This window comes from Melanostigma gelatinosum (assembly GCF_949748355.1).
Source record: "Melanostigma gelatinosum genome assembly, chromosome: 5".
Lineage (NCBI taxonomy): Eukaryota > Metazoa > Chordata > Actinopteri > Perciformes > Zoarcidae > Melanostigma > Melanostigma gelatinosum.
The window spans coordinates 15,535,152-15,555,640 of record NC_136638.1 but is presented as its reverse complement, the minus strand read 5'-3'; the positions used below and the strand labels follow the sequence as shown (position 1 = coordinate 15,555,640).

At 43.0% G+C, this 20,489-nt stretch overlaps 3 protein-coding genes across 3 annotated transcripts; 1 reads left to right on the top strand and 2 right to left on the bottom strand.

The window, feature by feature from the left end:
• Positions 1-541: 541 nt before the first annotated feature.
• On the bottom strand, positions 542-5,156 carry tmco6 (transmembrane and coiled-coil domains 6). The gene is made up of 13 exons (XM_079268320.1): positions 5,005-5,156; positions 4,181-4,287; positions 3,987-4,099; positions 3,695-3,878; positions 3,491-3,595; positions 3,265-3,356; positions 3,032-3,148; positions 2,808-2,922; positions 2,152-2,332; positions 1,676-1,770; positions 1,361-1,528; positions 1,143-1,277; positions 542-1,061 (listed from the first exon to the last, which is right to left on the bottom strand). Exons 1-13 carry the CDS (start codon positions 5,093-5,095, stop codon positions 1,041-1,043), a joined length of 1,524 nt encoding a protein of 507 aa, XP_079124446.1. The 5' UTR covers positions 5,096-5,156; the 3' UTR covers positions 542-1,040.
• A 592-nt stretch (positions 5,157-5,748) lies between these two features.
• LOC306777376 (uncharacterized protein) lies at positions 5,749-10,109 on the bottom strand. The gene is made up of 8 exons (XM_079268459.1): positions 9,875-10,109; positions 9,347-9,393; positions 9,176-9,249; positions 8,650-8,705; positions 8,355-8,529; positions 6,665-7,843; positions 6,481-6,572; positions 5,749-6,343 (listed from the first exon to the last, which is right to left on the bottom strand). Exons 1-8 carry the CDS (start codon positions 9,983-9,985, stop codon positions 6,248-6,250), a joined length of 1,830 nt encoding a protein of 609 aa, XP_079124585.1. The 5' UTR covers positions 9,986-10,109; the 3' UTR covers positions 5,749-6,247.
• Positions 10,110-15,937: 5,828 nt separating this feature from the next.
• On the top strand, positions 15,938-18,653 carry LOC306777085 (arylsulfatase I-like; the record flags this gene model as incomplete). Its single annotated transcript, XM_079268050.1, has 2 exons — positions 15,938-16,257; positions 17,255-18,653. Exons 1-2 carry the CDS (start codon positions 15,944-15,946, stop codon positions 18,651-18,653), a joined length of 1,713 nt encoding a protein of 570 aa, XP_079124176.1. The 5' UTR covers positions 15,938-15,943.
• Between the last annotated feature and the right edge of the window lie 1,836 nt (positions 18,654-20,489).

Sequence of the window (20,489 nt, the reverse complement as noted above, 5' to 3'; positions counted from 1 at the left end):
TTGTGACATGTTCAGTGATAAGTGGATCTGAAATATTGATGTAAAGACTGCAGTCCTCAGATTAAATCTCCCTTTCCACTGGTGATATCAAGACTCTAATCAGAGGTGGACAGAAGTAGGGCTGCAACTAATTGTCATTAATTCATCTGCGGATTATTTTCTAAATTAACAGATTATAATGATACATTGTCCAAATAAAATTGCCAGTTATTTCTCTGTTGATTGACTTAATAAGTTAAGAGACTAATTGTCTGAGCTCTAGACAGAAGTGTGTTATAGTCAAGCATAAGAAGCATTAAGACCTGCATTGATCAGAATAATATTTAAACGCAGTCATTATAGTAGCAGCTTTTATACGGCTCTCGGGTCTCAGCTGGGATAACGAGAGCGAAAGAGAGAAAGATTGATCTGGAGCAATGACCCCAAAGCTGATTATTATTGTTGTCCTCATTACTAATCTTTATTTCTAATGAACTTAATTTAGTCCACCAAAACAAATTCAACTGAAATATTGTTATCCAGAGAATATTTGACTCAAATATGTAGTGAAGTTGATATTAATTTAGTATTTATTTCATGAAAGTAGTTTTCACTGATGCATTATTGGCTCAAAAAGCACGATAATTCTAAAATCGGCCAGCATCACAAAACCAATAAAAACCCTGATTCTACATACCGACAGTCGCTCATACAAACCCGTCCTCTGTACGGACATCAGGCGTTCCAGTTTCACACGAGACACTTTGATGAGCAACAATACAACATCACGTCTTATTCTGTCTCTCAAGTGACGGTGGCACAATATGCAGCAGTCAAAAAGCCTCAGGTATTAAAACAATATTTCATCTTTACATACATTAAAATACCATTCATAAGAACACTGAGACACCAGTAGATTACAGTCAAACGGTACTAAAATGAATTCAACAACATTGTGCATTATTATTATTATTACAGATTGCAAGAAGTAAACAAGCAGTCCTGTTCTCTGAAGTGTGTCGTCACGGTAGCGGTGAGACATTCGATGCCTCCCTGTTGCCTCAAGAACGTGGGTTGTTGTCCTGCAGCAAAACAGTTGATATCAGTCAGTTTCTAAAAAATCGGAATTATTACAAATTGAACAAAGAGAACACAGTGTTTACCGAGCAGTACGATGAATAGGACAGCAGGTGGTCCTCCAGGAGATGTGTTGCTCTTCCTCTAATCTCTCCTTCACTGTTGTACTGAACGGCTTCTAACAGTGAAAGGCCGCCTTGCCTCACAAACTCCTCTGCCACCTTAAGGGAAGGAATACCTTGGGTTAAAGCTGTTACAACGACAGTAGATTCATATCCCTACTGAGCAGGCTGCACTCATTTACCTGTGGACCACTAACTACCAGCATGTAAAGGACCTCCATACTCAAGGTAACCATCTCTTGGTCGGCCATTTTCAGTGTGGCACAGAGTGCAGACAGCAATCCACGATGGGCCAGCTGAACACAGAACTCCTTTTTCTTGTGGGCAATATTTGCGAGAATCCTCAGGATCTAACAAGAATATAACAAACAGAGGCAGTAAGATAGAGTGTGTGAGCAATGAGGGACTCAAAGAAACAAACACATTGTTCATCATCACGTGCTACAATGACATAATATTCTGTGAAATATCAAAGTTTGGCTCTAGCTTGCACGGACCATGGTGTTGATGCCTTGAGAAAAGGGGAGGAGCTTGATCAGTCCAGGGACCAAGTTGAGAGTCAGCAGAGCGGAGCAGAAAGCACTGGAGTGAGCTGCAGAGAGGGAAAATGCATTGGAGCAAACATAGAGCATTATACATATGAACTCCTAATGAACACAATCACCACAGTACACAAGGTTCCTTCAGCCTTTAGATGTAACGCTTTTACAGACTTGTTTAATGGCATTCTGTGCGATTCCACTGCATCGATTGTTTTTATGCTGAGTTTGAAAAACGTCCTGCACAAACTAAATTTAAAAACTGTTTGGGTGCAGGCATCGACAATAATATATTGTACAATATTACTTTAAATGACCAGAGGATATAGTAAAGAGAAATCCCAATTTACACTATTTAAAGAGCAGAGTCAGTGCAGACAGATGTGTTTGAGAGTCAGCAGCAATGAGGTGTGACTACGACAGACTGTTCAAACCTGTGAGGTTGTTGAGGACCCAGGCACTCTCTCTAGCCAACGCCGGCTGTGTCTGCAGGTAGGCCTGAAGAAGTGCACATAGAGCCACCACGAGACGAACGTCACCCACGTGAGGGCTCAGGTCTGTCATGGGACAGGAGGACAGAAGGTTTCCCACGCACCTCAGCAGAGGACAGATAAACTAGAGAGGAGGAATTGAAACGCTCCATGTCAGCGAAAAAAAGTTGCACACTTTGTTGCATACTTCTTCAAAAGTTTATGAATGTCGAATGTGTCACCAAGTCTGAAGTAAATCTGATAAATGGTTACTCACACACACACACACACACACACACACACACACACACACACACACACACACACACACACACACACACACACACACACACACACACACACACACACACACACACACACACACACACAGGCCAAATGCCACCAAAAATGGGCGTGTCTTATATGAATCTATTCATATAAGAAAGAAAATGATTTTGTTTTTGACACTTTCGGTCTTTCTTGTCAAAACAAATTAACAGTGGTGCACACATGATTTGTTCTGAGAATTTAAAAACAGAACCAAGTATACAGACAAAAATAAGAGCCTTAAAAAACAACAACCATGAAGAAACATCTATTCAGTGCATTCATTTCCTTACCAGCTCCAGTCCTTCTTCTTTGTTTCCTTCAGCCACAGCACCACCTAGTGACACTAACAGGGAAGTGCACTGCAGCAAGGCCCCATGAGCCAACAGCACTCTGTTGTCCTTCATGCTATCGAGCGAGATAAAGGCAGAAGAGAGACAGATCATCACTCTTATTACATATAATGACAACTGACGATACACTGTATGAGTTGACTGTTGAGACTTCTCTCTCTCACCCGCATGTGAGGTAGTGCAGACACCACGCACACTCGATGGCAGGTGCCAGGCCAAACTTTGGGTCAGGAGTCAGGACGGATAACAAGCTTGACGGCAAGCTGGAAGCAAGGACCGCCCTGCAGACACAGAGGAAGACTATCACGCAGCGGACAAGTGTTTATTAAAAGCAATGCATCATTTTCTGAGAGAACAGCCACAAAGAGAGTAGAGAGATAAACTGGTGTTTCATTACAGGAGTATTTTCTCTGCTGCATCTTTAGCCTGGAGAAACTGAGAGAGGGTGAATCCCACAGCTTCCACCACCGCCAGGTTATGTCTCTGGTTCTGGACAGACACACAGAAGATGTCAAGTGGGACATCTTAACGTTACTATAATTGTTACTCTACATTACTACATTGAGTGACACCAGTTCAGAGCTATGGTAGAAATGAGATTTGGATTTAGTCTCCGAGTTTACCTCTAGACAGTTGGCCAGAGCTGGGATGATTCCCTGGGCCAGGAGCTTCTCTTTTACAATGTCGCTGTCTGGGCATAAATTACCGAGCGTGTACAGACACAGCTCCTGTGTACACATGAACGTACACGCATGGAAAGTTAAAATCCCCCCTGCATAGTTAGGTGATAATATTACACTTCACCTGGCATGAGAAAGGGTACTCACGGTGAACTTGGTGCTCTGGCCAGACAGGTAGGTGAGCAGGTAGGGGGTGGCAGGCAGACAGGCTGGTGACACGTTGGCGTGGGGAGAGTGAGACAGCTCATGAAGGCACCGGACAGCCTGCAGACGGCAAGTAGCGTCAGAGCCAGTGAGAAGCCCTACCAGAAGATGCATGCTATTCTCCTGCCTACAGGGAGGACATATTATCACGCAGACGCATGAGAAACAGAGATACGCATGTCAATAATGTCATTTAATATCGCGTTTGATGCGGCTGCAAAAGTTACCACCGTACTTGATGAAGGTGAGCTGTGCCGATGGGTCGCGGAGAACTTTACTCAAAGCTTTGAGGTGGGCCTCCCTGCCTGGCCCACTGGGTTGAAGTTTGAGGAACAGACTGACCACGTCCTGTAAGAGAGGAGCAGATTCAGATGGTAGGTTGGACTTACTTGACCCACCAAAAGCACAACCTGTGGTCGTCTGTCTCACCTGTTCTCCCGGGTGGGTGTCCATGGTGGCCTCTGGCTGGTCCTCGTCGTCATTGAGCAGGAGTCTCTTGCTCACAAGCTGCCGGTCTCTGCGGGCTCGTCTCAGTGCTACAACATTGAACACAGACAAACAAATCACTTCACCTTCTGTCATCTGGGAGAGAGATGTCATATCATACTTACTGTTCAGTGTAAAAGCCATTCATCTGTCAAATAGCCTGTGGTTGATGAATAACACACTGTATGGATGTCACAGTAGCTGGAGGAATTTAGTTACAGATGTAATTTCAACATCATGACTAGACACTATTTGCATTTTTGTCCTCTATGTATTAGATATTGTGTTGTCTTCCTGACTTGAAGACTGTGAAATGAATATGAAATGGTCCCACATGGTCCATATCTCTGTACTGAATGAAATGTACTGAATCTGGGTTAAATTCAGAGATAGATAGATATATACTTTATTCATCTCCACGGGGAAATTTATAAAAGTTCTCTGCATTTGACCCATCCCTATGTAGGGAGCAGTGGGCTGCCCACGACAGGCGCCCGGGGAGAAGTTAGGGGTTCAGTGTCTCACTCAGTGACACTTCGGCACAGGACATGTAGGTTAACGTTAGCAGCCAAGGATCGAACCGCCGACCTTACTTTATGTTGATTTACATGTTTATCTGAACCATATATGTACACACTTAAGTTAACGTAAACGTCGTTTCAATGCATCTTAGCTTGTTCACTAACCGATAAGTTAACGTTAAACAAACGTTAGAAAACTATAACGTTATACGTGATAACTTTAACATAACGCTTTTTAACACTCACCTTTCTCATGCTCTCGCCTCTTTAACTTGAGCACCTCCAAACTGTCGCCTAATCGACCAGCTTTGTGGCGAACTTTGTTTAACCGCCACATTTTTGCTAGATCTTTGCTAAAACCAGTGCTATTGAATGAAGCTAACGATGTTAAGTATATGACCAAGGAGCTGCGATGTTGGAGTGTCACAGCAGATGGCGCTAGAGTGCAGTTCAACCAGTTATGGGGTATGACGCATGCGCAGTGTGTAACTGGAGCTGCAATGTTGGAGTGTCACAGCAGAAGGCGCTCGAGTGTAGTTCAACCAGTTATGGGGTATGACGCATGCGCAGTGTGTAACTGGAGCTGCAGTATAAAAAGAAATCGCAATATTGGTGGCTTACAGCAGGCGGCGCTAGAACGCAGTTTAAACAGTTAAACGTTAGCTAAGCTAGTTGGTTATTTCATGGAAAATGTTATTGTAGAAGAGACATGTCAGAAATAAATATATAGAGTATCTGTTGTTGTAGCTGTCAGTCCTGCAAATATACTGTACGTAGAACAAGTCCTGCGCCAAAGAGAAAAATTAAGTTCTTCGTCTGCAGCGCCATCAAGCGGACACACGTGTTTGAATATAGGCTGCTGAACAGTAACAACCTGAACACACTGCATTCATCTTCTCTCGGTCCACATACTTAAGACTCCAGATGGGTACAGGCATAAAGAAAACGAGGAGTTTCATTTGTATTAAAATATTTATTTACAATGCATTCATGAAAGGTTTAAAAAAAACGTATTTAAAAAACATAGGTATTTACCCCAATAACTAAATGGCTGTTAAAATTGTTTTCATACATTTAAAAAAACTGTTTTTAGTGATTTATTGTTTTTTTCTCAAGGGCTGAGTTAGTAGGCGTATGTTGAGAACAAATTAAGATTTAGGACTGTCATGGGAACACTTCCTGAGGCTGAAAGACAGTGTTTAAGAGATGTTTTTTGTTCAAAGGAATATCGTAAGAGGGACAATCTATTCCATGAAACTATCAGTTATTAAGCCATTTAATATTGTCATTAAAATGGCAATATCAGATAAAACAAAAAATACACAGCATAGTGTGCCACACACTGTGGAACACAAAACAAATGAAAAAGATTTTAAAAAATGTACCAAAAATAGAAACATCTTTTATATCAGCGGTTCCCAAACTTTTTAGGCCACGCACCACTTTGGGAATCCCTGTTTTATATGATCCCTTTAACCATTAAATATGATTAAAAGTGAGGGAGACGGGGTGTGTTGCCTTCATTCTTTGGATCTGATGAAGAATCAAACATCTTCAAGACTCTGCTTGCGGAAGATTTCTTTTTCTGTGAAGAATTGCACAAAACAAAATTTGTAAAATCAAAGAGAGATCTGATTAACTGAGAAAACCCTCCAGTGCTCAAACTGATGACATGTTATTCTGCTTTGACAAGAGCAGGTGAAGAGCACAGCACTGTGATACCTTTTCGTGGGGGGTGTCACTGGAGAGTGTTTGTGTTGCTGCAGACTCTTGGATCGAAACCGGGTCTTCAGCTGATTTCAACTTGATTTTCTCTGAAAGAATGGAAAATGAAAAAGTGAATGCAAACTTGCAAAATAAAAAACATTGCATTTTGTTTTATTATGAACGTGATCTATCTACTCACTTTTCTTCTTCTCTGTTGGAGGACTTGATGTTCCAGGGTTGGGTGGAGCTGGAGGCTCTGTGTCATTGGTTTTCAATAATGAGTTATTTTTCTTCTTCTTCTTCACTTCAGTAGTCTGCTCTGGCTTTACCTCTCCGTCACTGCTCTTTGATTTCTTTGTCTTTGTATTTTCTTCAGCTCTCTGCTCCGACATCTCATTAGGATCAGCTTTGGGCGGCTTTTTTTTCTTTTCTTCAACTATCTGGTCTTGATTTTCTTCATCAGAAATATCAGTTTTCTTCTTCTTTGCTTTCTTTTCTTTATTCATCTGCTCAGAATTTTCCTCACTGTCAGCAGTCTCCTTTCTCTTCTTCTTTGCTTTTTTTTCTACAGCTATCAGCTCTGAATTTTCATTTCCTATTTGAGCTGCTGGCTCTGAATTTTCCTCACTGTCGGTCTTCTTTCTCTTCTTCTTTGCTTTTTTCCCTTCAGCCACCAGCTCTGAATTTTCCTTTACCATTTCAGCTACTGGCTCTGAATCAGTTTTCTCCTTCTTAGCTTTCTTTTCTTGCACTATTGGCTTTGACATTTTCTTATCATCAACATCGCCATTTTCATTCTCTATTGCTTTTTCTTCAGTCGTGCTCATTTTGCTACCTCCCTTTGTTCCTTTTGCCTTCTTCTTCTTCTCTTCCGCAGGTTTATCATCTCTTATCTCGTGCGCCGTGACTTCAGTCTGCTTTTTGTCTTTACTGTCTTTTCCAGCTCCACCAGTCTCATGCGTATTCTCTTCCACCGTGCCTTCAGTCATCTCCACCTTCTTCCTCCTCTTCTTCTTGGGCTCAGACATTGCCTCATCACTTTGTTTCTCCTTCCCTGGTGTCTGTTTTGACGAGGAAAGACCGGGTGTTGCTGGTGTGTCTTCTACAGCGTTGACGTTTGGCTCTTGGCTCGGGGTGGCAGACGAGGTCACAGGTGCAGTCTTTTTTGGCCTGCTCCTCTTGGCTGTACTAGTCTTTTTTGATGTGACAGCTTTCTCCTCCACCTTTTCATTCATTTGAACTGTCCTGTTACTCTGTTGAACCGGAGCGTCTTTTTTTGCGGGAGACTTGGCCCGGGATTTCCTCACTCTCTTTTTCACGGGTGGTGGTTCAGACGAGTCCAGTGCATTGATGGTGTCCATCTTGGCTATGTCGGACTCTGTGGACAGAGTAGGCACGGTGAAGACATTGAAGGAAAAAAACATGGCACAAATGCTTAAAAGAAAACAGCCACTGTACACAGCTCCGTTAGTATGAAATCACCGTTTCCCATGGTGAGGTTGTTCTTGGGAGGTGCTGTCCTGTCTGGGGGTTGTGTTTCTCCCTTTATGTGAGAGGACCCAGCTCTCCCTGTCTTTTCATCTTCCACCATGTCCTGCGCTTTCCAATCCTCTTAACGTTCTCCACCTCTCCATCCTTCAATCTGTCGCTTTCCAATGTGAAAAACACACATTCCTCCTCTTAACTGGAGTCTCTGACTATGTCAATAATCATTTCTGTGATTGGTCTTTGGGAATCTTAACAGTAGCTTCATCTGATGAAGTGGGATTTGGTCTGTGGTGCAGAAAGGAAATCATGCTTGTAAAACTGGGATTCTCCAAATCGCTTCATCCTTTACATGCACTCAAACGATGCCCTCGATAATCTCCCTCTCTCACACCCACACACACCTGTCATCTGCAAGACCAGACTCTTCCATTTATCTTCATCCAGACTGCTGTCAGAGTCTGAATCACCTCCTCCAGGAGCCACAACCTTGTCTTTTGCACGGCTGTTTGATTTTTTCGCCTTGGAGACATTTTCTGCAGATTTTCCATCAATTACTTTCCTTTTTGCTGGCACAGACTAACAGAATAGAAAAGAGAGAACAGGCTGATCAGTAAAGTTATATAGAACATGAATCGGACCAGTTCTTAAACGTGGCTCAAATGTCGCATTAAATAAAAGAACAGTTTAAGAAATCACCTTTTTTGGTGTCGCTGCTTTGTTTGCAGGTTTGTCCTTCTTTGTCCTTGACATGCCTGGACATAAAAAGGGTGCAAAATGGGTTAAAAATGCATTCAAATCCAAATACAGACTATTAATTCTCACTTTGTACCAACAGGACTGTTGCTGATGCAGCAGCTGGAGCTTCCCAACTTGTATTGAAGTTTGAGGGATAAAGTCAAGCTTAAGGTTCAGCTTTAAGCACTAAATAAGAAACAGTACATCTTAGAAAGAAGGAAAAACCAAATCCAAATGTATTTAACTTTTGTTATGGTGAACTTGGCCTGCATTATAATTAGGACTCATAATGAGGATGTGGAGAGCTTGTGCGAGAGCCGTCACTGGTTGTATTTCCAAAAAAAATTCAGATCGTCTGACCACAACTTTTGCGTAAAACTCCAGCAACATTTGTACAGAACAACGTCATTGATAGACCGAAGTGTTTGGGCTTGTGGCCTTCATCGGGATCATCCATCTATTTCTAGAAAAGAAAGAGCAGACATACCTTTAGTTGGAGTCCTTTGTTCTTCAAAACTGGAGTGCTTGGCCAAATTTGGCTGCCTCTTCTTTTTTGAGTCACTGATGAGAATAGAAACGATATTTAGCACACATATCATCACTACCAACAAAGTCAAATTGAGAGGTTTGATTCATGCAAATAATTGAGAAATCTTACTTCAGCCACAAACTGTAGATGTCTAATAACGATGGAGATGTCGTCTCCTGCAAACCCAAAACATCAAATCATTTAAGGTGGTTTATTAGGCTCTTCTAAAACATAATGGGTCCTGTACTAGATGTCAATAACAGCCCCAAAGGGTACTATCACACAATAAAACAGTAGAAAACAAGTTTGAAAACTACTGCAGAGAAGAATATGGGACTTAACACTGAAAGCGTGTAGAAAAGCACTCGGACTATAAAAAGACATTTTGTTCATGTTGTTCCTGACTCATAAAGTCTGTATGACGACATGTGGGGGAGAGGAGCGTCGAAATAGTTTTGTATACTCAACAGAAGTTGTTCGTTTAAAAGTAAAGACGAACGCACAGAATAAAAAGGCTGGTTCCTTTTCAAAAACGCTAATATTGTTGCACAGCAATTGAAACATAGTTGCAAACTCCAGCAGCTACAGCACTTTACACCAGCTAGAAGTCAGAGAGAGAGAGTGTGTGTGTGTGTGTGTGTGTGTGTGTGTAATGACCTGCTGTGGGCTGTGCCTCTGTAGCTCATCTGCAGCAGAGCGGAAACCATGCTCCTTCAAATGGCGGTAGATCAGCTGGGTCAGCCCGTGTTTTGATGCGTTCACTGACATGTTCGACACACTAAGACAAATAAACACGCAAAAGTACCGACTAACTTAAAAGTAGTTTCATATCAAAATTTGCCACACACTTCCCTGACACTGCTACTCCACCGAAACACGCATGTTAGCACGCTGACCTCTGCACTCAGGATGTGGTTCCGGTTACCGCTGCACTGCACCATGGGGGATGTAGTTCTTCCGCGAAACAGCTGCTGTTCAGTCACGGCCGTCATGGCAAAGCTGTCGGTGGTCTATGCAAACTATTTATGTTTCAAATAAAGTCTTTCCGTGCTAATATAAAATATCCCATTAAGTTATTATGTTGGAACGTCTTTTTGGTCGGGTTATTTCATTCTGTGGTCTGTCTGCTGTTTGTCTAGATTTGCTTTTTTAAAACCAGAACATCACAGTGGCGCCAATGTTTTATTGAGGCATTGACACCAACTGACAAAGACCCTTTCTCTTTCCATTTCCATAACTTTTCTTTGATTTAGCTCAATTTTAGCTCAGTTGTATATTCTGTCCTGGATGATTTGGATCCATGTAATATCGGTAATTTTCCCCAGGGGTAAGGTGTGCTTACTGGAAGAGATAATAGTGATCTGCCATATTCGTTCAATCCTTCAACCACAAAGATGACCCACAAGCTTTCCAGTCAAATAGACAAATCAGGCTAACTTTTCAAAAGCTGTCAGGAAGATCAATCTCCCGTTGGCTCATGTGTATTTGGATATCCATAAAGCAAGTCATTCTCTCTCTATCTTGAGAACCATGAAAGTTGGCCAAATGGTGGCGCTACATGACACCAAACAAACTTTTCGTTTTTCCCATAACTTTTACTTTAACGGATTGAGTCGAGCTTGTCGTTTGCAGTGGCTGATTGACTGCAGTTCCCTTTTGTTGCTGGAGGCTGGATATACAAGCGTTTCCACCTACCACTACTCTTCACTTGCCTGGAGTCAACGAGCGATGAGCGGTTCTCGATAACCCTGCAATGAGCTCTTCCAGGGGCCAAGCAATTGGTCCCCTTCGAAACAGGCACTGCACTTGTTTGGATAAAACAAGTGCAGTGCTGTTTTTTCGACTGGTTGGTTTGGGAAGAATCTAAAGGTGACTGGGCAGTGGATCCGAGAAAGCTGGTGGTGAGACCCTGGGTCCAAGTGGAGGAGAGTATTGGGTAAGCCGAAGATCAGCAGGAGCAAACGTTTGAAAGAGTCCCATTCATGGATCAAAACCAGGAAAGGAAAGCAGTGTGTATTCCAAACTCATCATGTGCTCAGTGGGTCTCACCAAGCTTGATTTCACCATCTCCCACAAACCCTCCACCCTAAATACACAATCTACACACACACACACACACACACACACACACACACACACACACACACACACACACACACACGCACACACACACACACACACACACACACACAGAGAGACACAGAGCTCCCATTCGTGTTGATGGGACAGACCACCAAGGTTTTATGGAAGAATAACAATTTGTAAAATTGTAAATGTTAAAAATCCTCAGCCCACTTTTACCCAAATGTCACGATATGTTGAAGTAATAACGGATACGTGTTAAATAGCAATTTAGAGAGAGAGAGGTAAAGTTATCGGAGAGACAGAGGAGGCCAAAAAACTTTACATCCCTGAGCACAAGAAAAATGAAGCACATTTCCCTCGGCTTTGATGACATGTCGAAGTAAAAATATTTGTACAGGTTACCCTTGTAAATGGCACTCTGTTTCACAGGAAATACATCTACTTTACATTCCACACATTTAGCAGCTCGCGTCTGCGCTCACTCGGCAGCTAATTACCTACAACTACACCCGGTGAGATTTGTTATGACTGGGGACCTTTAATGTGTCACAACCTGCCTCTTTGAACAGCACTGGAACTTTTTTTCTGTAAAACATTTCAAGATGTATTAATATCTCGTTCTAAAGGATTACGACTCATCAGTCCATCATAAAACTCAAGAACCCTTTGAGGACATTTCAAATAAAGAGTGATTGCTCATTGAGTCCCTTTGAAACGTTCATCCAGGTGGCTCTGCTGCCGGGTCATAATGAAGTGTTGTGTCTGGCCTTCCTGCCCAGGTGCTGCTGCAGATCCACAAGAGCCAAATCAAACACACCTTCAGTCTGTAGCCCTGGACTGCTGCCTCACCTGTGAGGTCCCACCTGGCACCAAGCCTATAAATCACAGTAACCAAACCCTCACTCACTGCACTTCATCACAGAAAAACAGCCAACTTGACATTTTCCATTTCTGCCAATAAGACGCCCTAACTCCTGCAATTTTGTTTTGCAGATATGGCACCTTCCACTCACAATGCCAGAAGACAATCCAAAGACAGATCTGTACTCATCTGAATTTCAAGTTGGTCTATGTGTTCACTAGCATTACTAATCAACAAGACATTAAAAAATGTTCTTTTGTTTGACAGTTTGCAAAGCAGCCTAAATACTTTGAACCATTTTCTCTCATCTTCTGTAGTCACTCCAGGTCTACCTTTGCAGGGCAATAGTCGTTCACTATTTTGCCCTAAATGTACCCCAGACTTCATGAACTGATGTTGAAAAAAATGATAACTCGAGTAACAAAGGCACTTTTGTACAAGACCTATTGAAGTGAAGGTTTTTGCTCTCGGTTGACGCACAGGTCGAAAGAAAACCTCCATCCAGTCCTACTCAGATTAGAAAATTGGGTAAAGAGGGGAAGTAATGTGCAGGTTTACTGGCAGCGCTGTGTTGATTAGAAAGAGGGTAGTGTTCATGGTGAAGGGGAGCAGCCGTATTCAGTAACAGCGCCTCTTCCTTCAGCCAAAGCCAACATGTGGTGCCGACACAGAGCAACAGCAGCAGCAGCAGCAGCAGCAGCAGCAGCAGCAGCAGCAGCAGCAGCAGCAGCAGCAGCAGCAGCAGCAGCAGCAGCAGCAGCAGCAGCAGCAGCAGCAGCAGCAGCAGCAGCAGCAGCAGCAGCAGCACACCCAATCCTGCTTCCCTTTCAACTCATTATTTTATTTCATGGTTTCACAGAAAAAAGGCTTAGAACCTGTTCGGAAAGTGACGTACAAGTAAGAAGAGGTTGTGAGTCTACATCTGTGTTTCTGTGAGTTTGTTTGGAGATTAAGAGTTGGTTAAACCTAGTCTTTGGAGATAAAACACATATGACTTTGTATTGCTCATGCTTTTTAGTCATTAAACTTCATCAGACAGTAAAACAATGTAACCACACACACACACAGAAGAAAAGGTGAAAGGTTTAGAAAAGCTATGTTGTGCCTTTTTCAAACTTCATTCATGTATCCCCTTTATTGTATGAAGCAATAAACTCTTCACTCTGAAAACGTCCTTTTGACATTAAGTAATTCGGGAGAAAGCAGGCGAGAGTAATGAAGAGATGAAAGAAAAACAAGTAAGAGTCTGAGAATGTGACCAGCAGACTTTCCACTCAGTCACAAATGGGTCAACGGCAACTCATGTCTGGTTCATTAAAGGAGAGTGACTTGCTTCTTGACATGACTGTTTACCGTGTCTGAATCATGCTATTACCGGAATAAGACAGCGGTTTACAAGAATGCTAATAAATTGACTCATTTTTTTATTCTTAGCTCATTTTGAAATTGAGCAGCCCAAGAAAAGTTATGACAAACAAATAACTGGAAATAACCTTCAGAATCCAAATAGGGTGTTTGCTCAACAATTGTAAGGTAACATGTTTCCATAAATACTGTCATCAAACAATTTCTTGGTTGAATTCTTTATTTTGGCAATATGACAGTTCAAAAAAAGATTTGCAAATGTGCAATGTAAGCTGCAATATGTCTGTGGTAGCAACGCATCAACATCTTTTCATAATTTAGAGTGTGACAAGTATGCGGGCACATACTTGTGTTAATATTTGTGTGTGTTTGAGTCGGTCTGTGTCGGTATACGTGGATTATTTGTATAGTGGTGTTGGTTGTGAGTTGAAATGTTGTTGACCCGGTGAGCTGCCACAGTTACACCTCTGACCAACAGAAAACAGATGAGTTGCCTCTCATAACTGTGACTGCCCAAAGACCTGGAGACAAATTACTTTCCTGACAAAAGACAAACACACACACACACACACACACGCACAGATCGCACAGTCCCCATCGATATTGTGAACTTACTATAATCGATAATATTCAGTCCCTCACAACATCTCTCTGGTTTTTGCGATAACGCTCAGCTGTCTGAGCCGCTCCCTTTAGGAAAACTACATAAATAAACACCAGGATGTAAAACTTTAGGTGCACCTCAATTCTCTCTCTTTCCCAGCTTGACCTGCCGTAAACTCAGACGCTCCGCTCCAAAGATGCCTTTGCTGCAGCTGCTGGGCAAACATCCCCGGCCGCAGCTTGATGCCCTTTACGGGAGGCTCATACTCGTACTTCCTTTGGCCTCCATGCCCGCAAGTCTCTCTGAAACCAATATCAACATTTGCAAGACGTGATGTTTTACCTTCCAGTGTGTTGAGGCCATGTTTCACCTCAACAACCCAGATTTAGGTTTAGGTTTTGAACAATATTTGGGCCAACACAATCAATATAGTGTCTTATTCATTTAGACTACACAATTTCAGCTAAATAATGTCTCAGTCCACTTCCCCACATCGTTTGAGAGAATGTACGACGTGCTCCATGACACCATGGTTGTTGATATTTCTCATGCTGTAAGTCTGGGCCTTGCTGTCTGACCATCACATTTGGCTAGCCACCTGGTCAAAATATCTGTGGTGAAAATGCTGTATTGTAGATGTGTAAGTAATAGTAAGAGACAGAAAGATTGGTCCAGGTTCAATGTGTAGGCTGATGTGTCTCGACCAGGTCACGGTAGGATTTTAGGGCAACATCTGATCTGACATTGTGACCATCTTGAAAGACATACGTGTTACGTCTACTCCATTATAAGCTGTGTTGCTTAAAAATCATCTTCTTTTGATCTACCCTCCTGCACAATTGTCATAAGTGTCCTCTATATTTTCGGCATGAATTGATACGCTCCACAACTCTCCACAGAAGTTCGTTGCTTCCCAGTCAAAGTTCATCTTCAGCATGTGTGTGCTGAGGCGGTGCAGTCCTGCAGGTCTGTTGACCTGCTATAGATGATTTGTAAAGTGGTTCTTTGAGACCCGGTTGGAGATGTTATCAGAGTCTGGGAAGCCTGTCTCTCTGTCTCTCTCCTCAGGTCTGCAGCACTCATAAAACAGCAGGAATAATACGAGCGTTTGTGAGTGCAGGGGAGTAGAGTGGGGAACAGTGTCTGTGACTGTGTCTGATGCTCAACTCTCCCCCACACACCGTGTTTTTCTGTGGAGTCTCTGTCATCTCCTGCTGAAAGAGGTCGGATTGGAATGATTTTTTTTTCTTGCTTTCTAGTAATTTGAAAATGGCATGAATGAAGAGGGTGAAAGCGTTTTTTCTGCTTTCAGGTTTGAAGCTGCTTTTACACTGGAGGGACAGAACTACAGTCATCAAATTCAAGGATTTTTCAGAACAAGATCCAAATCTAGCAAAAACATCACTGCCTACTGTCAAGATACATTCAATTGTACCACAAGGTATCTCATATGAGATGTAAGCTCACTTTTAGATGGAGCATTTCTGTGTGTGTTTTTGGGTGGTATGGGGGCTGATGTTATTTTAATGAGGCAGCAAGGCAAAGAGGCGGGGTTAATGGGGACCAGAGGGGAAAGTGAAATGTTTTCAAAAGGAGGCTGAAACCGTTTGGAGAGCAGTAAGGATGGAGGAGGTGTAGCTTTTCTTTGAGAGGCACTTTTCGGATCACTGTACTGCATTTAAAGGACCAATTGTTTCGACAGCTGATGAGTTACTGTACATTTGTTCACTCTCAGCCTCACTGCACAATGATTTGCTGACAATATACTGAATACTTGCTTCTTTGACTGACGTTAAGTGTCACAGGAACCATGGCAACGACAGCTCTGACCGGGTTCTCCATGATGAGCCTGCTCAGCCTCGGGTACCTGACCTGGGACCTAATGAGTCCTAACCAGGTGGAGAACGAGCCAGATCAAACTTTTGTTGACACGTCTCCCGTTCCGCAGCCTCCTCACATCATTTTCATCATGACGGACGATCAGGGATTCAACGACATCGGCTATCACAGCTCTGACATCAGGACACCGGCGCTGGATAAACTGGCTGCAGACGGAGTGAAGCTGGAGAATTATTACATCCAGCCCATCTGCACGCCCTCCCGCAGTCAGCTCATCACCGGCAGGTAAAATGTTTTTTTCTGGTTGCTTTCTTTTTTTGCCACGTTATTATTATTATTATTCTTATATAATTTCAAGTCCACTGAGATGTGAAATTAAATGGTGTTGTGTGAAAAAATTGAATTACTTCAATTTTAAATGTTTAGCACCAACCTGAATATGATTTTTTCTCCCACATTTAAGCCCTGTGGTGGAAAAAAACGATTTAATAGTGAGTCCTATAATACTGAATACTGAAATAAGAAACATTGAGAAAAGAAGTTTGTCTTTGGAATATTTATTCCCTGCGCAGAGAAGGCTTCATCGTCATAAAGAGTGCAGTGTCTCCATGAGGATGGGCCAAGAGTGCAGTGTCTCTATTGCTTATAAGCACCTCAGCACACAGAGTGGCAGAACATCATGTATTTACATTGTATCAATTGATCAGCAGTTTCAAACTGCCCATTGACACCTCCAGTCATCCCATTCCTCTTCTGAACCTTGAGAAGAGACATCTGTCTGTATTACCCTCGCTTACCTCGGGGAATCTTCACACCTAAACATTCTCTGGTTAAACGCACCCCCATTCAGTTACTTCCTCTTATGGAAGCAAAGGCAGAGATACCCCATATAGCCTTGTTACCATTCTGCTCGGTACACAATCACATATATGGTTTTGTGAGTGAGTAAGGCACATAAGCTAAGTCACAGTAGAAATGTACTAGCATAGGGAAACGTCTCCATCATAGCCCTGGCAACACAAGCACTGTGTCTCTTATTTGTTTGTTTGAATTGTATGTCACCTGACATGATAAAATAAGTGTCATGAAAAAGCTATATATATATTTCACAGCTGTTGAACATTTGTTAAGTTGAGGGAGGAAATGGGAACAATCCCCCTCTTATCTCTTCTCTTACTCCATGTCCCATCCTTCTGTGTGTAACTATCTAACCATCTGTTGGATCTGATGATTGATAACACGTTTGTCCTTCTCACAGTTTTCTTCATCATTAACCCTACAGGTACCAAATTCACACTGGCCTGCAGCACTCCATCATCCGGCCCCGCCAGCCCAACTGCCTGCCCTTTGACCAGGTCACCCTACCCCAGAGACTGCAGGAGCTCGGCTACGCCACCCACATGGTTGGCAAGTGGCACCTGGGCTTCTACAAGAAGGAGTGCCTGCCCACTCGACGGGGCTTCGACACATACTTTGGCTCCTTGACGGGCAGTGTGAACTACTACACTTACGACTCCTGCGACGGCCCCGGGCGGTGTGGTTTTGACCTCCATGAGGGGGAGTCGGTCGCATGGGGTCAGGGGGGCAAATACTCCACACATCTCTACACACAGAGAGTTCGCAAGATCCTGGCAACTCACGATCCTCAGTCCCAGCCACTGTTCATATTTCTCTCTTTCCAAGCTGTTCATACACCCCTGCAGTCTCCGCGCGAGTACATCTACCCATACCGCGGGTTAGAAAACGTGGCACGCAGGAAATATGCTGCTATGGTGTCAGCTGTAGATGAGGCAGTACGCAATATAACATACGCGCTCCGCAAGTATAGTTACTACCAGAACAGTGTCATCATCTTCTCCACTGACAACGGTGGGCAGCCTTTGTCCGGTGGCAGTAACTGGCCGCTCAGAGGACGTAAAGGCACTTACTGGGAAGGCGGCGTACGGGGTCTGGGGTTCATCCACAGCCCTTTGTTGAGGAAGAAGAGGAGAGTGAGTAAAGCCCTGGTGCACATCACTGACTGGTACCCCACACTGGTGGGATTAGCAGGTGGCAATGGGTCCCTGACGGAGGGGGTGGATGGGTATGATGTTTGGGAAGCCATCAGTGAGGGGAAGGAGTCACCCAGGTTGGAGATCCTCCACAATATTGACCCTCTGTATAACCATGCACGCAGTGGCTCCCTGGAGAAAGGATATGGGATTTGGAATACAGCTGTGCAGGCCTCCATACGAGCTGGAGACTGGAAACTCCTCACAGGAGACCCCGGCTACGGAGACTGGACACCGCCACAGATGCTTTCGGGTTTCCCCGGCAGCTGGTGGAACCTGGAGCGCCACACTGAACCCCGGAAATCGATCTGGCTTTTCAACATCTCCGGAGATCCCTACGAACGCTTTGACCTTTCTGAGCAGAGACCAGATGTTGTCAAAGAGCTGCTGGCTAGACTGGTATACTACAATCGCACTGCTGTGCCAGTAAGGTACCCATCAGAGGACCTACGGGCCGACCCCCACCTGAATGGAGGGGCCTGGGTGCCTTGGGTAGGAGATGAGGAGGAGGACAGCTGGGATACTGTCTACCGTAAAAAGAACAAGGATTGGAAAAAGAAGCTGAAACTGTCCAATAGCAGGTCGTTTTTCAGAAGACTCAACACTAGGATCATGTCCAATAGGATATAGAAAGCACATGACTGACAGAGGTTCAGAAGAGACACTTATGAAGAAATCAAGATCTAGCTGCAGTTACGGAGTTTTAGCTGCAGGTGTATGTTCAGTCTCTCTAGAAAAACTGTGTGATGAAAACATTCACGGAGAGAGTACTAATTGTTCAACTGGTTTGTATCTATTTTGAATAAAAAATGTGTGTTACCTTAAATTGAATATTCTGTAATGAAAATGGGAGTTGATTTCATCTTACAGGAGATGTATGTAATCAAATGTGTGTGTGAGAGAGAGACCCACACAAGAAACTATTTTTTGATAGAAAATCGTTTTTTTTCAAAATAACAGTTGTAGTACAACAAGGAGGAGCCCATTGATGTGTGAAGTGTTTTTGGTCATGCTACACTTATCAACAGTAAAGCTATTGATTATTATTTTCAATAAATATTCACTAAAATTGATCAAAATCATTTTTTTTCAAAATAGTAGTTGTAGTACAACAAAGAGGAGCCCATTGATGTGTGAAGTGATTTTGGCTACATTCCATTGCATGACAGTGAAGCTATTGAATGTTGTTGTAGTAGGTATTTTCCGCATTGCACTTTGTAGACGGTCCCTGCTCACTCGTCTCGCAGCGGCCGCTCATTGAGACCAATGCCGATTGTCCAGCTTGGAGCAGTCCGTAAGACGGCCCGTTTTAATTAAATTAAGGTTGTAGCTTGTTGTCTACCTCACTATGGTTACAGGGAGGTATCGTTTGTATTTTAGCAACGTTTCGTTAACGATGTATTGAACCGGGAAGTCCGAATCTGTCTATCTTTACAACTTTACCTAACCCGTTAGCCAACTAGTGCTACAATGATTATAGCATAGATGAATCAACAAAATCTCACAACTGTCCACACTTCCTCAGCTCACTAACTCGCTAGCGATCCACGGGTGTTGGTCTTCGTCACCACCGTAGATTGTTGCGGGAGTAGCAGGTGCTTCCATTTCTGCTTCCGTCATGAAATCAGTCATCGTAGAGTCGCTCATGGAGTCGCCCGCTAGCTATAGCATATAGCATCCTGGGTTAGCTCGCTAGCTATAGCATCCTGGGCATCACTGGGCATCAAAGCACCGCGGCTTTGAGAGCACGTTTGCAAGTGTGCATTAACGTGACCAACCAATGATTTAACTTGCAAGCTAGGACCACTGATTCACCAAACCTGCTCGCTTGCAGTCTCTGTTCCACCACAGTCACCGACGCTGCTCTCATGATTCATTTTGTTTCTGAAGATAGATTTGATTTTGTAGCGAGTAACGAAGGTTTCAGGGGAAATGTATCGGAGTAAAAGTATCAGTTTTCTTTGCAAAATGTAGTGAAGTAAAAGTAAAAGTCAACAGAAATATGAATAGTAAAGTAAAGTACAGATATCCAAAAAAAACGACTTAAGTACAGTAACGAAGTATTTCTACTTCGTTACTATACACCACTGAATTTACCTTATTCTTTGGTGAGTCCCCTTAAAAAGTTTACTCTTTTACAGTCACCCACATGTGGGATTCTCACTTCTTTTTTCCAGAAAAAGAAGAAGTAGACTAATATTTAAAGTTGTCTTGGCAAATGTACATTGCATTCGAAGCAAAACCTGAGATTCAGTTTCACATGTGAGATTTCAACACAAAAGAAAATTTCTTCAGATGCTGCCAGTATTTCCTAAGATCAGCATACTGCCTTACAAGGGATAATGCAGTAACTAGGCTACCTATTTGGCCAACATTTAGTTAAAACCTCTTTCTCACTTTTGTCTCACATCTGTTTGTATATATCGAGCTTACCAGTTCTCTGTAATGTCATAGTGAATTGCATGT